Source organism: Mizuhopecten yessoensis, unplaced genomic scaffold, assembly GCF_002113885.1.
Source record: "Mizuhopecten yessoensis strain PY_sf001 unplaced genomic scaffold, ASM211388v2 scaffold4631, whole genome shotgun sequence".
Lineage (NCBI taxonomy): Eukaryota > Metazoa > Mollusca > Bivalvia > Pectinida > Pectinidae > Mizuhopecten > Mizuhopecten yessoensis.
In genome coordinates this window covers 482,474-501,268 of record NW_018405643.1, presented here as the reverse complement: position 1 = coordinate 501,268, position 18,795 = coordinate 482,474, and the positions used below count along the sequence as shown (strand labels likewise).

At 37.9% G+C, this 18,795-nt stretch overlaps 1 protein-coding gene across 1 annotated transcript in view; it reads right to left on the bottom strand.

Annotated features, from left to right (window-relative positions):
• LOC110449561 (protein flp-like) overlaps window positions 1–6,903 on the bottom strand; it is a 31,225-nt gene extending 24,322 nt beyond the window's left edge. The window contains exon 1 of the mRNA XM_021496510.1: window positions 6,323–6,903. Coding sequence (XP_021352185.1) covers window positions 6,323–6,627 — 305 coding nt within the window. The 5' untranslated portion in view covers window positions 6,628–6,903. The remainder of the gene's footprint in view (window positions 1–6,322) is intronic.
• Between the last annotated feature and the right edge of the window lie 11,892 nt (window positions 6,904–18,795).

The window sequence follows — 18,795 nt, the reverse complement described above, 5'->3', positions numbered from 1 at the left end:
ATTTATTGAGAACGAAAGTGTCTGGGTTATCTATTGAGAACGAAATTGAATTGGTTATATATTGAAAACAAAGGTGTCTGTGTTATCTATTGAGTACGAAGGTGTCTGTGTTATCTATTGAGAACAATGTGTCGGTATTATCTATTGAGAACGAATGTGTCTTGGTTATCTAATCAGAACGGAGGTGACTGGATTATCATCTGAGAACGGAGGTGACTGGATGGATAACCATCTGAGAACGGAGGTGACTTGGTTATCGTCTGAAAACGGAGGTGACTAGATTATCATCTGAGAACGGAGTTGACTGGATAACAATCGGAGAACGGAGGTGACTAGGTAATCGTCTGAAAACGGAGGTGACTAGGTTATCGTCTGAAAACGGAGGTGACTAGGTTATCGCCTGAAAACGAAGGTGACTGGATTATCGTCTGAAAACGGAGGTTACTAGGTAATCGTCTGAGAACGGAGGTGACACGATTATCGTCTGGGAAAAGAAGTGACTACATTATCGTCTGGGAACAGAGGTGACTGGATTATCGTCTGGGAACGGAGGTGAATTGGTTATCTATTGAGAACGGAGGTGACTAGATTATCGTCTGAGAACAGAGATGACTGGATAATCGTCTGAGAACAGAGATGAATGGATAATCGTCTGAGAACGGAGGTGACTGGATAATCGTCTGAGAACGGAGTCGACTGGATAATCGTCTGAGAACGGAGGTGACTGGATTATCGTTTGGGAACGGAGGTGACTTTGTTATCGTCTGAAAACGGAGGTGACTAGATTATCATCTGAGAACGGAGTTGACTGGATAACAATCGGTGAACGGAGGTGACTAGGTAATCGTCTGAAAACGGAGGTGACTAGGTTATCGTCTGAAAACGGAGGTGACTAGGTTATCGCCTGAAAACGTAGGTGACTGGATTATCGTCTGAAAACGGAGGTTACTAGGTAATCGTCTGAGAACGGAGGTGACACGATTATCGTCTGGGAAAAGAGGTGACTACATTATCGTCTCGGAACAGAGGTGACTGGATTATCGTCTGGGAACGGAGGTGAATTGGTTATCTATTAAGAACGGAGGTGACTAGATTATCGTCTGAGAACAGAGATGACTGGATAATCGTCTGAGAACAGAGATGAATGGATAATCGTCTGAGAACGGAGGTGACTGGATAATCGTCTGAGAACGGAGGTGACTGGATTATCGTTTGGGAACGGAGGTGAATTGGTTATCTATTGAGAACGGAGGTGACTAGATTATCGTCTGAGGACGAATGTGTCTGAGCTCAATAAATGACAAGTGGCCGGATTTTGTACAGGAATCGGAGTTTGCTGGATCACGGTATCTCAATCAACGATTCCATTCGAATCTATCAAGGAGTCTAGTTGTATTACAAATTGCATGACGTGACATTGAACAAAATGTGGGTATAAGTGTCTGGAATAGTGTTTATGTGTATGTGGATAAAACACGGCATGACGTCAATTTGTCATCGTGTAGTACATAGTAAACAAAAAGATTTTTTCTTTAAATCAAGGCTTGGTTTGACCATTAAAATAAGGCTAGATTTGACAATGAAATTGTTTTCATTGTTTGACCACCATTATCACGTGTTGACCTGTACTGTAAGTTGTCTATATATAAGGCTGTAATATATAATAGGGATAACATAAAACTTGTTTTTTGGCCGGTTATATACATTGTGTGTAAGGCCTATAGTTACTTTACCTGGTCGACAGTTGAAATGTGTGCGTAGTCTAAACGTATGAGCGGTAAAATGTTATCTTGAGTGTAGTAAATAATAAGTTTTTGCGTGTAGTCAATAGTTACATTGTGTGTAGTCAATAGTTACCTTGTGTGTAGTCAATAGTTACATTGTGTGTGTAGTCAATATTTACCTTGTGTGAAGTCAATAGTTATATTGTGTGTAGTCAATAGTTACCTTGTATGTAGTCAATAGTTACATTGTATGTGTAGTCAATAGTTACATTGAGTGTGTAGTCAATAGTTACCTTGTGTGTAATCAATAGTTACATTGTGTGTATTCAATAGTTTCCTTGTGTGTGTAGTCAATAGGTACCTTGTGTTTAGTCAATAGTTACCTTCTGTGCGTAGTCAATAGTTACATTGTGCGTAGTAAACAGTTACATTGTGAAGTCAATATTTACCTTGTATGTGTAGTTAATAGTTAAATTGTGTGTAGTTAATAGTTACATTGTGTGTAGTCAATTGTTACATTGTGTGTAGTCAAGAGTTACCTTCTGTGTGTTGTCAATAGTTACATTGTGTGTAGTCGATAGTTACCTTGTGTGTGTAGTCAATAGGTACCTTGTGTTTAGTCAATAGTTACCTTCTGTGCGTAGTCAATAGTTACATTGTGCGTGTAGTCAATAGTTACATTGTGGGTAGTCAATAGTTACATTGTGGGTGTAGTCAATAGTAACATTGTGTGTAGTCAATAGTTACCTTGTGTGTGTAGTCAATAGGTACCTTGTGTGTAGTCAATAGTTACCTTGTATGTAGTCAATAGTTACATTGTGTGTAGTAAATAGTTACCTTGTGTGGAGTCAATAGTTACATTGTGCGTAGTAAACAGTTACATTGTGAAGTCAATATTTACCTTGTATGTGTAGTTAATAGTTACATTGTGTATGTAGTTAATAGTTACATTGTGTGTGTAGTTAATAGTTACATTGTGTGTAGTTAATAGTTACTTTGTGTGTGAAGTTAATAGTTACATTACGTGTAGTTAATAGTAACATTGTGTGTAGTCAATAGTTACATTGTGTGTAGTCAATTGTTACATTGTGTGTAGTCAATCATTGTGTGTAGGCAATAGTTACATTGTGTGTGTAGTTGATAGTTACCTTGTGTGTAGTTAATAGTTACATTGTGTGTGTAGTTAATATTTATCTTGTGTGTAGTCAATAGTTACATTGTGTGTAGTCAATAATTACATTGTGTGTAGTCAATCATTGTGTGTAGTCAATATTTACATTGTGTGTAGTCAATAATTACATTGTGTGTAGTCAATAGTTACCTTCTGTGTAGTCAATAGTTATATTGTGTGTAGTCAATAGTTACATTGTGTGTGTAGTCAATAGTTACCTTGTGTGTGTAGTTAATAGTTACCTTGTGTGTAGTCAATAGTTACCTTCTGTGTAGTCAATAGTTATATTGTGTGTAGTCAATAGTTACACAATAGTTACATTGTGTGTGTAGTCAATAGTTACATTGTGTGTGTAGTCAATAGTTACATTGTGTGTGTAGGCAATAGTTACATTGTGTGTAGTCATAATTACATTGTGTGTGTAGTCAATAGTTACATTGGGTGTGTAGTCAATAGTTACCTTGTGTGTGTAGTTAATAGTTACCTTGTGTGTAGTCAATAGTTACCTTGTGTGTAGTCAATAGTTACCTTGTGTGTAGTCAATAGTTACCTTGTGTGAAGTCAATAGTTATATTGTGTGTAGTCAATAGTTACACAATAGTTACATTGTGTGTGTAGTCAATAGTTACATTGTGTGTGTAGTCAATAGTTACATTGTGTGTGTAGGCAATAGTTACATTGTGTGTAGTCATAATTACATTGTGTGTGTTGTAGTCAATAGTTACATTGTGTGTAGTCAATAGTTACCTTGTGTGTAGTTAATAGTTACATTGTGTGTAGACAATAGTTACATTGTATGTAGTCAATAGTTACATTGTGTGTAGGAAACAGTTACATTGTGAAGACAATATTTACCTTGTATGTGTATTTAATAGTTACATTGTGTGTGTAGTTAATAGTTACCTTGTGTGTAGTCAATAGTTACCTTGTGTGAAGTCAATAGTTATATTGTGTGTAGTCAATAGTTACATTGTGTGTGTAGGCAATAGTTACATTGTGTGTAGTCATAATTACATTGTGTGTGTAGTCAATAGTTACATTGTGTGTAGTCATAATTACATTGTGTGTGTAGTCAATAGTTACATTGGGTGTGTAGTCAATAGTTACCTTGTGTGTGTAGTTAATAGTTACCTTGTGTGTAGTCAATAGTTACCTTCTGTGTAGTCAATAGTTATATTGTGTGTAGTCAATAGTTACATTGTGTGTGTAGTCAATAGTTACATTGTGTGTAGTAAACAGTTACATTGTGTCAATCATTGTGTGTAGTCAATATTTACATTGTGTGGAGTCAATAATTACATTGTGTGTAGTCAATAGTTACCTTCTGTGTGTAGTCAATAGTTACATTGGGTGTAGTCAATAGTTACCTTGTGTGTGTAGTCAATAGTTACCTTGTGTGAAGTCAATAGTTATATTGTGTGTAGTCAATAGTTACATTGTGTGTGTAGTCAATAGTTACTTTGTGTGTGTAGTCAATAGTTACCTTGTGTGAAGTCAATAGTTATATTGTGTGTAGTCAATAGTTACATTGTGTGTGTAGTCAATAGTTACATTGTGTGTAGTAAACAGTTACATTGTGAAGTCAATATTTACCTTGTATGTGTAGTTAATAGTTACATTGTGTGTAGACAATAGTTACCTTGTATGTAGTCAATAGTTACATTGTGTGTAGGAAACAGTTACATTGTGAAGACAATATTTACCTTGTATGTGTATTTAATAGTTACATTGTGTGTGTAGTTAATAGTTACATTGTGTGTAGTCAATTGTTACATTGTGTGTAGTCAATCATTGTGTGTAGGCAATAGTTACATTGTGTGTGTAGTTAATAGGTACCTTGTGTGTAGTCAATAGTTACATTGTGTGTAGTAAACAGTTACATTGTGAAGTCAATATTTACCTTGTATGTGTAGTCAATAGTTACATTATGAGTGTAGTCAATAGTTACATTGTGTGTAGTTTATAGTTACCTTGTATGTGGTCAATAGTTACATTGTATGTAGTCAATAGTTACATTGTGTGTGTAGTAAATAGATACCCTGTGTGTAGTCAATAGTTACCTTGTGTGTAGTCAATAGTTACATTGTTTGTAGTCAATAGTTACTTTGTGTGTGTAGTCAATATATACCTTGTGTGTAGTCAATAGTTACCTTGTGTGTAGTCAATAGTTACATTGTGTGTAGTAAACAGTTACATTGTGAAGTCAATATTTACCTTGTATGTGTAGTTCATAGTTACATTATGTGTGTTGTCAATATTTACCTTGTGTGTAGTCAATAGTTACCTTGAGTGTAGTCAATAGTTACCTTGTGTGTAGTAAACAGTTACATTGTGTGTAGTCAATAGTTACCTTGTGTGTAGTCAACAGTTACATTGTGTGTAGTCAATAGTTACCTTGTGTGTAGTCAATAGTTTCATTGTGTGTTGTCAATAGTTACCTTCTGTGTAGTCAATAGTTACATTGTGTGTAGTCAATAGTTAAATTGTGTGTAGTCAATAGTTACAATGTGTGTAGTCAATAAATACATTGTGTGTAGTCAATAGTTACCTTGTTTGTAGTCAATAGTTACATTGTGTGTAGTCAATAGTTACCTTGTGTGTTGTCAATAGTTACCTTGTGTGTAGTCAAGAGTTACCTTGTGTGTAGTCAAGAGTTACATTGTGTGTAGTCAATAGTTACATTGTGTGTAGTCAATAGTTACCTTGTGTGTGTAGTCAATAGCAACGTTGCGTATGCAGTCATTGTTACCTTTTATTAGTGGTCAGTATTTGCCATGTGTAATCAAAATATATATACCTTATGTTAGATTGAAAGTTACTTTGAGTGTATGGTCTTTAGTCACCGTATATGTGTAGTCGAATGTTACTTTGTGTGTATGGTGAATAGTTATAATTGTTTTGTAGTCATTGTTTACCTTACGTGTGACTTCAATAATTACCTTGTGTGTGTGTGTGTGGTTAATATTTAATCTGTGTGTGCAATCAATATTTACCTTGTGCGTAGTTAATTTTGTTTGTGTTTGTGTATTTAATAGCTTCCTCGTGTCTGTAGTCATTAGTAACGTATGTGTGAAGTCAATATTTACCTTTTTGGTGTGATCAATGGTTACGGCGTGTGTAGTTAATATAGTTACCTTGTGTGTGTAATCAATATAGTTACCTTGTGTGCGGTTACTTTTGTTTGTGTTGTGTATTTGATAGTTACCGCATGTGTGTTTAATAGTAACTTGTGTGTGTAGTCAATAGTTACCTGGTTGATGTGGTCATTGGTTACCGTGTGTGTAATCATTAGTTAGCTTGTGTGTAAGGGTCACTAGTAACACTGTGTGAGGTTAACGTATTAGTTTCAACACTCACCCCGTAAATGTGACCAACAATTACTCTGTGTGTTGTCAGCGGGTAAGATGTGTGCGTGGTCAATATTTACCTCGTGTGTGTGGTCAACAGTTTGGCGAGGACGGTACTTGTGAAAGCTTTGGTCAGCGACCCGATGCAGAACTTGGTATCGTTTGTTGCTGGCACTTTGTCTTCGACTTGAGCGTATCCAAATCCTTTAGCGTAAAACACCCTGTTGTTCTTGACCATTGTAATGGTCAGTCCGGGCACCTGTCGGCACTTCATCACAGACTCGATGTACTCCTCAAACTCGTGGAGCATTGGGGCCGTGATCGACCCGGCGTTACACAACATCACGACACAACTTAGAACTAGTAGTCCCCCGGCGTAAACCATGCTCAAGTAAGGAGGAGCGTGTTACCACACTCATTTGTTTCCGTGGAGCAATAAGTTTTACCCGTTTGAGGTTTCTTTCCACACGATGAATAAAAACGCCTCATAAAGATTTAGACTCTTGAGACAGACCGATAGAGATAGACACAGGATAGATAATGCATACCACTTTTCCCGCGCGTTTCTTGGACCAGAATGCTTCAGCGCCTGTGCGAAGGTGCGAGATGTAACGCATCTCCACGCTGACAAAAGTGAGAAGAGCAGAATGACGGGCCGATACCTGATTAGATAGTCGCCCTGGAGCGGTTCGGGGTCAGACCCGTTACACTTCTGATATCACAAATTAATCGGTTCGTGATGGTCCCTCATTTAGAAGCAGACTGGACAGAGATGTTCAACACATGTTCTGGTCAATATGCAATATAAACACCGGTTCTATGCGCAGTGTGTTTTCTGATATCTCCCCAACATAGGTATTGATTTCGTATCAATGAAAGTCGTATATCTCATGTATATATTTATTTTGAGCACGTAATATGTAGATGGTTTGTGATGAGCTGTCATGCTGGCCTATAAATAGATCTGATCAATTTAACGGATCACTCCTGACACAGCCTTTCCTTTTGGACTGTCCGGTGTCGGCGTCCCTGGAGGCTCCGGGTATTCCATACATATCAGACCGTGTGATTACATAGATCTCGCGAGCTAACATGACTGATCTAAGTACCTCTACGTAATGAACACTTGTCTGTAATTTGACACTTATAAGAGGCATATATAAAGCTTTTTGGTAGGAAAATCAGAAATCGATCCCTCGTGAACGCCAAACACTTTCAATGCCAATATCACTTAAGGTGTACGATGAGGCCTGTGCATCAAAGCCATTCGAAGTTCATATATACTGGGTCATACAACCTACAGCATTCATTACATGATGAAGGTCATCCGACATTCCCTGTATAATGAAGGTCATTACGACAACCCGTATCAAGTGAAGGTCATACGACAGTCCATGTATAGTGAAGGTCATACGACAGCATTGTAAAGTGAAGGTCATACGACAGACCTTGTATAGTAAAGGTGATATGAAGGTCGTACGACAGTCCTTGTACAGTGAAGGTCATATCACAGTCCTTTAGATTGAAGGTGGTACGACAGTCCATGTATTGTATGGGTTAAACGACAGTCCTTGTACAGTGAAGGTCATATCACAGTCCTTTAGATTGAAGGTGGTACGACAGTCCATGTATTGTGAAGGTGATACGACAGTCCATGCATAGTATGGGTTAAACGACAGTCCTTGTAAAGTGAAGGTCATACGACTGCCTTTGTATAGTGAAGGTCACACGATAGTCCATGTATAGTGAAGGTCATACGACAGTCCATGTATAGTAAAGGTGATACGACAGTCCATGCATAGTATGGGTTAAACGACAGTCTTTGTAAAGTGAAGGTCACACGATAGACCATGTATAGTGAAGGTCATACGACAGTCCATGTATAGTAAAGGTGATACGACAGTCCATGTATAGTGAAGGTCATACGACTGCCTTTGTATAGTGAATGTCATACGACAGTCCATGTATAGTGAAGGTCATACGACAGTCCATGTATAGTGAAGGTGATACGACAGTCCATGTAGAGTGAAGGTCATACGACAGTCCATGTATTGTGAAGGTCATGCTTCTATACGTGTATTGTGAAGGTCATTCGACAGTCCATGTATAGTAAAGAATGTTCATGTAAATCGTACATTGGACGTCTATTTACTGGTTGAAACTCCGTATAATAACTAAAATCGTTTATACTTTAAATATGGACACAAAGTTATAAAAATAGCACTCAACATACATTATGTTTTAAGAAAAATCTCTCGGCTCACCACGATGTTATTGTGTTGTTGTTTTTTATTACGGAAGTTAGATTTTAAGTCTTTGTTGACTTGTAACATATTCTTTCATCGTAGGTCGATGATACAGTTTTAAGATAAGACGAACTATTTTAATAATAGACGTACGCACTTCTGTATGAATACCATGAGTTAATGTTAGGGAACATTTTGAAGTGGTTTTTTGCTGTACAACACGTTGGAACTATTGTCATTACTCACTCCTTATTACTATCACCAACGTAACTTTACCATCACAAGTACCACAAACAGTAAATACAACGTATGTAAAAAACGCAGTTATCAGCTATATACTGTTATAAACCACCTATCGGTAGCGTGATAAATCCATTATCATGAGTTGTCAAGAAAAACTTGGGAACAACTTGACAATTTTGAAACGTTTTATCAAAAAAGAACGTCTGCTTGCGGCAAGTGACGTCCTGAACCGGAAATAGGATCCAAACAAAGTTAATTCGGGTAAGAAAATAGTCTCGTTCAACCAGACTCTTGTTGTCTGCGCAAGCTACGCCGTACAAGTGATCAAGCGTCTGGTTGAACGATACTACGTAAGAAAATAATCTGTTATAAACAAATTATTATGTAGTTATGAAAAGTATTGTGGGGATAACAGCACCATTTTAAGTTTATATGCATATGGAAATGCCAATGACGATAATAAGGTTTAAAAACATCTTTCTGCATACTTTTAAGGTTAATAGTGCACATCGTCTAGGTTTGTTAACGTTTTTCAGATCCCATGGATTGCGAAGATCGTATGATATTTAGTTGACTTTCTATGAATTGAGAAATATATAATGTAAGAGTAAATAGAGGATACACGTTTGATCGCATAATGTGTCCAGGGTTTGTCGCTGCAACAATTTTCTCATTGCTCGCACGTGGAAAAACATTCTAAAACCCACACAGATAAACATTATACAGACTCCATTATTAAGTCTTTTGGAAAGTTTTTTAAAAGGTTGTCATGAAGTTATATAAGGCTATTAAATATGTTCATTAAATTATTTATCACAGTGAACCGGTATATGTATCGTTCAATAAATTAAATATTAATTTTTTTTTTTTTTTTTTAAAACGAAGAGAAGAACAATAAAAGAGAACAAAATGGTGGCATACAAACTTATAAAACATTCCCAGCACTGATGATGCTGATAAATAGTTAAGAATATTTCTAATAAACCAATAACTGATTTATGAACTTCAATGCATGTTGGGTAATATTTTGGATTTTATTTCTGTTATTTAACCCCAGGTTTCGTCTCGGATCTGAGGTTAACCAAGCGATATTGATACAGCATTGAGGTTATATCTGTAGATTATGTATAATAAGGCTGACCGTACAGGTATTATCAACAAGTTGCATGGATAACACAGCTGTTTAAACACAATCAAAATTCAAACCGCACTTCTGTGAAAGATGGCCGACTGACGTCATTCGGAGGAACTGAGAGGGATTATAGGCGAAGATTTACATTGTGTGGGGAAACCTTCTCTACTTTTATCGTTTTCTAGAGAAATCTAAGATTGTCTTTGTCTTTGTGTGTGCTAATGTGTACAGGCTGTCTGGTAAGACAGGCCAGGCCATCTAACTTGTACGTAAATCTGAAGTAACGTTACACATTCCATACCAGACTAATCCGACGTCTACGTGGCCCTGTCTGAATACCGATTGACCAAGACGAGATTCCTCAGAGGAACACACTAACAAACGTATTTTATCAGTAATATAGTCAAGTTTCCACGAAAGTTTATAACGTCATTGTATAAGACCTCTTGGTGTCGTCGTTGGTCAACTAAACCGAATCATTGTAGGCAGGAGAACGTGTTAAATACTGAGAGCTTTTCTTAAATGAAAAAAGATAAATTACAAATCCAAAATATTTGTTCGTTATAACCGACGAAAGTCTTGTAAATAAAGGTAAAACTCTAATGGTTGTGCGATGTGCTAAAATATAGATTATAGTACATCTTGTCACCGTGGTATAATCCACTGTGATACTGTGATATACATTGAAGTACTTTATTGTAATACCTTTATGTTATACATTGTAAAGCCGTTATGTTATACATTGTAAAGCCGTTATGTTATACATTGTAATACCTTTAAGTTATATATTGTAATACCGTTATGTTATACAATGTTATACCGTTATGTTATACCGTTATGCTATACAATGTTATACCGTTATGTTATACCGTTATGTAATACCGTTATGTTATACATTGTAAAGCCGTTATGTTATACATTGTTATACCGTTTTGTTTTACTGTAGCACTTTTATGTTATACATTGTAATACCGTGGTGTTATACATTATTATACCGTTGTGTTAAACATTGTTATACCGTTGTGTTAAACATTGTTATACAATGTACCGTTATGTTATTTATTGAAATACCGTTGTGTTATACAATGTACCGTTATGTTATTTAATGAAATACCGTTGTGTTATACATTGTAATACCGTTATGTTATACATTGTTGTACCGTTATGTTATACATTGTTATACCGTTGTGTTATACATTGTTATACCGTTATGTTATACATTGTTATACCGTTGTGTTATACATTGTTATACCGTTGTGTTATACATTGTTATACCGTTGTGTTATACATTGTTATACCGTTGTGTTATACATTGTTATACCGTTGTGTTATACATTGTTATACCGTTGTGTTATACATTGTTATACCGTTGTGTTATACATTGTTATACCGTTGTGTTATACATTGTTATACCGTTGTGTTATACATTGTTATACCGTTGTGTTATACATTGTTATACCGTTGTGTTATACATTGTTATACCGTTGTGTTATACATTGTTATACCGTTGTGTTATACATTGTTATACCGTTGTGTTATACATTGTTATACCGTTGTGTTATACATTGTTATACCGTTGTGTTATACATTGTTATACCGTTGTGTTATACATTGTTATACCGTTGTGTTATACATTGTTATACCGTTGTGTTATACATTGTTATACCGTTGTGTTATACATTGTTATACCGTTGTGTTATACATTGTTATACCGTTGTGTTATACATTGTTATACCGTTGTGTTATACATTGTTATACCGTTGTGTTATACATTGTTATACCGTTGTGTTATACATTGTTATACCGTTGTGTTATACATTGTTATACCGTTGTGTTATACATTGTTATACCGTTGTGTTATACATTGTTATACCGTTGTGTTATACATTGTTATACCGTTGTGTTATACATTGTTATACCGTTGTGTTATACATTGTTATACCGTTGTGTTATACATTGTTATACCGTTGTGTTATACATTGTTATACCGTTGTGTTATACATTGTTATACCGTTGTGTTATACATTGTTATACCGTTGTGTTATACATTGTTATACCGTTGTGTTATACATTGTTATACCGTTGTGTTATACATTGTTATACCGTTGTGTTATACATTGTTATACCGTTGTGTTATACATTGTTATACCGTTGTGTTATACATTGTTATACCGTTGTGTTATACATTGTTATACCGTTGTGTTATACATTGTTATACCGTTGTGTTATACATTGTTATACCGTTGTGTTATACATTGTTATACCGTTGTGTTATACATTGTTATACCGTTGTGTTATACATTGTTATACCGTTGTGTTATACATTGTTATACCGTTGTGTTATACATTGTTATACCGTTGTGTTATACATTGTTATACCGTTGTGTTATACATTGTTATACCGTTGTGTTATACATTGTTATACCGTTGTGTTATACATTGTTATACCGTTGTGTTATACATTGTTATACCGTTGTGTTATACATTGTTATACCGTTGTGTTATACATTGTTATACCGTTGTGTTATACATTGTTATACCGTTGTGTTATACATTGTTATACCGTTGTGTTATACATTGTTATACCGTTGTGTTATACATTGTTATACCGTTGTGTTATACATTGTTATACCGTTGTGTTATACATTGTTATACCGTTGTGTTATACATTGTTATACCGTTGTGTTATACATTGTTATACCGTTGTGTTATACATTGTTATACCGTTGTGTTATACATTGTTATACCGTTGTGTTATACATTGTTATACCGTTGTGTTATACATTGTTATACCGTTGTGTTATACATTGTTATACCGTTGTGTTATACATTGTAATACCGTTGTGTTGTACATTGAAATACCGTTATGTTGTACATTGTTATACCGTTGTGTTATACATTGTAATACCTTTATGTTATACCGTTATGTTGTACATTGTTATACCGTTATGTTATACCGTTATGTTGTACATTGTTATACCGTTATGTTATACCGTTATGTTGTACATTGTTATACCGTTGTGTTATACATTGAAGTACCGTTATGTTATTTATGAAATACCGTTGTGTTATACATTGAAATACCGTTGTGTTATACATTGAAATACTGTTATGTTGTACATTGTTATACCGTTATGTTGTTCATTGATATACCGTTATGTTATACAATGTTATACCGTTATGGTATACATTGTTATACCGTTATGGTATACATTGTTATACCGTTATGTTGTACATTGTTATACCGTTATGTGATACATTGAAATACCGTTATGTTGTACATTGTTATACCGTTGTGTTATACATTGAAATACCGTTTTGCTATATATTGTAGTACTGTGATGTCATACATTTTAAAACTTTTGTTTCATAATTGTCCATACTTTGATTTTATACATTGAAATAACTTGACATAATACATTTTGATATTTTTTATACATGTACTTTTATACTATATGTTGTGCGATACAATGTACTAATTTGTATGACGATATCACAGTTTCTATACAAAATAGATTGACACGTCCTTGAAAATAAAACAAAACATTAAATCAAATTCAAATTAACGAACAATAAAAGATTGCAGCGTGGGACATCAGTTGGTATCCGTCAGTTCTAGGGAGTGGAGCGTGACAAGACATTAATTCTCCTGCTACGGTCGTACGTGAAATAGCACATAGATGCTGGGCAAAACGTGTGCTATTTTAAGGTCAATCTCTTAAAGAAGGTGTGGTTCTACTAGCTTGTCATAATCGCATACGTAGGAAAAAGCAATCAACCGCGCTATAAAGACATGATTTCTGCTGATGAAATGTTGGCAGGTTGATAAGATAAGAGTGTAGGCGGTAATAATGCAATTGTCGTAAGTACACGACATCACCACAGCATGGTATACACAGACATCACTGCGCCAAAGTTCATATCGCCCCTAAGGTGTGGTACAGCATAACCACACATCGCTGCGCTCTAATGGCGTTTTCACTGAGTGGCACCCGCATCGTTGCGCGAAAAAGGTCAAGTCGTCGTCCCCAGCAGAGCACATATCATTGCGTCCAGACATTCCCTCACTGCGCTCTAATGGTGTCCCCAAAGCGTCGTACATGTCCTCATTGTGCCAGAGTCAGGCTTGTCTTCAGCAAACATCACTGTGCCCTATAGCGTTCCTACAAGAAGGTATGTATACCTTCACTACGCTTAATAGCGTCCACACAGCGTGTACTCGAATTCACGGCGTCCCAGAATGTGGGGTATTATACACATCACCGCCGGATTGCGGTCATGGCGTCCCCAAACTGTAGCATGTATATCCAAATGGTCATGGCGTCCCCAAACTGTAGCATGCAAACTGTAGGATGCGCACCCAAATGGTCATGGAGTTTCCAAACTGTAGTATGTAACTTCACTGCGCTTTAATAGCGTCCACACAGCGTGGACTCGAGTTCACGGCGTCCCAGAATGTGGGGTATTATAAAAATACATCGCCACCGGATTGCGGTCATGGCGTCCCCAAACTGTAGCATGTATATCCAAATGGTCATGGCGTCCCCAAACTGTAGCATGCACACCAAAATGATCATGGCGTCCCAAACTGTGACATTCACATCCAAATGGGCATGGCGTCCCCAAACTATAGCATGCACACCAAAATGATCATGACGTCCCAAACTGTGACATTCACATCCAAATGGGCATGGCGTCCCCAAACTATAGCATGCACACCAAAATGAGCATGGCGTCCCAAACTGTAGCATGCACACCAAAATAATCATGGCGTCCCAAACTGTAACATGCACATCCAAATGGGCATGGCGTCCCCAAACTATAGCATGCACACCAAAATGATCATGACGTCCCAAACTGTTAGTAGGACAACCGGTAAGTAGCGTCGACTGGATACTGGGACAACCGGTAAGTGGTGACTGGATAGTCGAACAACCGGTGAGTGGCGCCTGGATGGTCGCAACACCGGTAAGTGACTACTTGATAGTCGGACAACCGGTGAGTCGCACCTGGATAGTGGGTCAACCGGTAAGTGGTCACAACTGGATAGTGGGGCAACCCTAGTGGCGCCTTGATTGGGGGACAATTGGTTAGTGGCGCCTGGAAAGTGGGACAATCGGTGAGTGGCGCTTGGAAAGTGGGAGATCCGGTAAGTGGTGACTAGATAGTCGAACAACCGGTGAGTGGCGCCTGGATGGTTGCAACACCGGTAAGTGACTACTTGATAGTCGGACAACCGGTGAGTCGCGCCTGGATAGTGGGTCAACCGGTAAGTGGTCACAACTGGATAGTGGGGCAACCCTAGTGGCGCCTTGATTGGGGGACAATTGGTTAGTGGCGCCTGGAAAGTGGGACAACCGGTGAATGGCGCTTGGAAAGTGGGAGATCCGGTAAGTGATAGTCGGACAACCGGATTAGTAGCGACTGGATAGTGGATCAACCGGTAAGTGGCAACTAGATAGTGGAACAACCGTGGTGGTGCCTGGATAGTGGGACAATCGGTTAGTGGTGACTGAAAAGTGGGACATCCGGTAAATGTAGACTGAATAGCGGGACAACAGGTAAGTGTGGACTAGATAACGGGACAACCAGAACTGGATAGTGAAACAACCAGCAAGACAACTAGTAATTGGCAAATGAATAGTGGGACAATCTGAAAATGTGGACTGGATATTGTGACAACCGGTACGTTTAGGATGTATAGTGGAACAACCAGTAAGTGGAGACTGAATAGTCGGACATCCCGCTAGTGGTGACTGGATAGTGGGCAACCTTTACGTGGAGACTGGATGGCCGCGTTTTTCCAAAGTAATTGGAGACTGGATAGTGGAACAACCGGTAAGTGGAGACTGGATAGTTGAACAACCGGTAAGTGGAGACTGGATAGTGGGACAACTGGTAAGTGGAGACTGGATAGTGGAACAACCGGTGAGTGGAGACTGGATAGTTGAACAACCGGTAAGTGGAGACTGGATAGTTGAACAACCGGTAAGTGGACACTGAATAGTGGAACAACCGGTAATTGGACACTGGATAGTGTGACAACCGGTAATTGGACACTGGATAGTGAAACAACCGGTAAGTGGAGACTGGATAGTTGAACAACCGGTAAGTGGACACTGAATAGTGAAAAAACCGGTAATTGGACACTGGATAGTGTGACAACCGGTAAGTGGCCACTGGATAGTTGAACAACCGGTAAGTGGAGACTTGATAGTTGAACAACCGGTAAGTGGAGACTGGATAGTTAAACAACCGGTAGGTGGACACTGAATAGTGGAACAACCGGTAATTGGACACTGAATAGTGGAACAACCGGTAATTGGACACTGGATAGTGTGACAACCGGTAAGTGGACACTGGATAGTGTGACAACCGGTAAGTTAAGGATGAATAGTGGAACAACCAGTAAGAGGAGACTTGATAGTGGTTCAATCATTTATCATGTGAAGTAAGAAGAGTATAGGTACGATAAATAACAATCAATGGACATTTTGATGCCATTATTAACGGCATCTCTTGTCTGAACATTTTGTGGCGGGAGATAGATTATCTGTTGACGAAAGTCAATGCCTTAATACAGAAAAATGTAATTTTAATTGTCACTCGTGCGTTGAATAATTTTCATATTTCTATCTGATGAAAAATATCGAAACATTCTCCCTACTTGTAACGTAACTGTCTATCAGGAATGGCCTCTATTTCATGGTTCAGACAGCTAAGGACGTCATCCCATTCAGTCAGTTACGGGTATGACAAGCCAAATTATACTAAGATCACACAAGATATCTTGATTTTGATGAGATGTCTTATTTGTTGTAGAGATATAATATGTATCTTAATATATACTTCATGAGATGTATGATATAAAACATAAGATAAATCAATACGTACATTGTTTGTGAATACGTACAATGTTTGTGAATACGTACATTGTTTGCGAATACGTACAGTGTTTGTGAATACGTACATTGTTTGTGAATACGTACATTGTTTGTGAATACGTACAATGTTTGTGAATACGTACAATGTTTGTGAATACATACATTGTTTGTGAATACGTACAATGTTTGTGAATACATACATTGTTTGCGAATACGTACATTGTTTGTGAATACGTACATTGATTGCGAATACGTACATTGTTTGTGAATACGTACAGTGGTTGTGAATACGTACATTGTTTGCGAATACGTACATTGATTGCGAATACGTACATTGTTTGTGAATACGTACATTGTTTGTGAATACGTACATTGTGTGCGAATACGTACATTGATTGCGAATACGGACATTGTTTGTGAATACGTACATTGATTGCGAAGACGTACATTGTTTGTGAATACGTACATTGTTTGTGAATACGTACATTGTTAGTGAATACGTACATTGTTTGTGAATACGTACATTGTTGGTTTATATTCAGGTACAGGCTATCATTGTTCATTAATCAGCATCGGAACTGAGCACACTTTTATAGTTGTTTAGTAATGGTCAGTTACGGACGTAAATCTGTTTTAGCGGTTCAGTCACCTACGGGCTCGATAAAAAGAATCGATGGTTAATCATGCAATAAGCGTATTTCAGATTCTTTATTTGCCTCGCATGTCTTTACCAAATGACACAGTATCTTAAACCCAGAAGACTGGCACATTAACAACTGTATCACAGCCCCTCCCTCACGCTATTTCCAGCGCCGTGGGTGGGGTATAATCGGATTCTTTTAAAAACAGATATCGGAATTCTGTTTATCACTCTCACAGCTAGGATTGGTACCAAATGAAGGAATGGTGCTGACTTTGTAAACATCCGTCTTATGTTGAGTACAGCGGTTTATAGCAGGCTGTAGATTTGGTGACGCCTGCACCTGTTAAGATAAACCACTCTCATGCCCTGTTTTGTTTGTTTCCTCCGCGAGTTGTCTCATAGAATTGCAGCGTTAAAGAACGATACCACTGTGCTAATAGTAAAATGTACAACATAATGGTGACCAAGTGTGTAAGAAATAATACGAGCTTTTATCTGTAACAAATAACAGTGGTTTTTCCTCCTGAAATCAAAGAGGTCGACAATTCGTTAATTTGCGTTCTAGTGCATGACGATTTTCCTAATGAAATATATTGTAACTATATAACGGAAACCTACTAATCTACCAGTGATCTGGTTTGGTATACCAATGATCTGGTATGGTGTACCTTTGATCTGGTCTGGTGTACCAGTGATCTGATCTGGTGTACCAGTGATCTGGTCTGGTGTACTAATGATCTGGTCACGTGTACCAGTGATCAGGTCTGGTGTACCGCTGATATGGTCTGGTGTACCAGTGATCTTGTCTGGTGTAACACTGATCTGGTCTGGTGTACCAGTAATCTGGTTTGGTGTACCAGTGATCAGGTCTGGTGTACCAGTGATCTGGTTTGGTGTACCGCTGATATGGTCTGGTGTACCGCTGATATGGTCTGATGTAACACTGTTCTGGTTTGGTGTACCACTAATCAGGTATGGTGTACCAATGATCTGGTCTGGTGTACCAGTGATCTGGTCTGGTGTACCACTGATCTGGTCTAGTGTACCTGTGATCAGGTCTGGTGTACCAGTGATCTGGTCTGGTGTACCACTAATCTGGTCTGGTGTACCAGTGATCTGGTCTGGTGTACCAGTGATCTGGTCTGGTGTACCAATGATCTGGTCTGGTGTACTACTGATCTGGTCTGGTGTACCAGTAATCTGGTCTGGTGTACTACTGATCTGGTCTGGTGTACCAGTAATCTGGTCTGGTGTACCAGTGATCTGGTTTGGTGTACCAGTGATCATGTCTGGTGTACCAGTGATCTGATCTGGTGTACCAGTGATCTGGTCTGGGGTACCAGTGATCTGGTCTGGTGTACCAGTGATCTGGTCTGGTGTACCATTGATCTGGTCTGGTGTACTA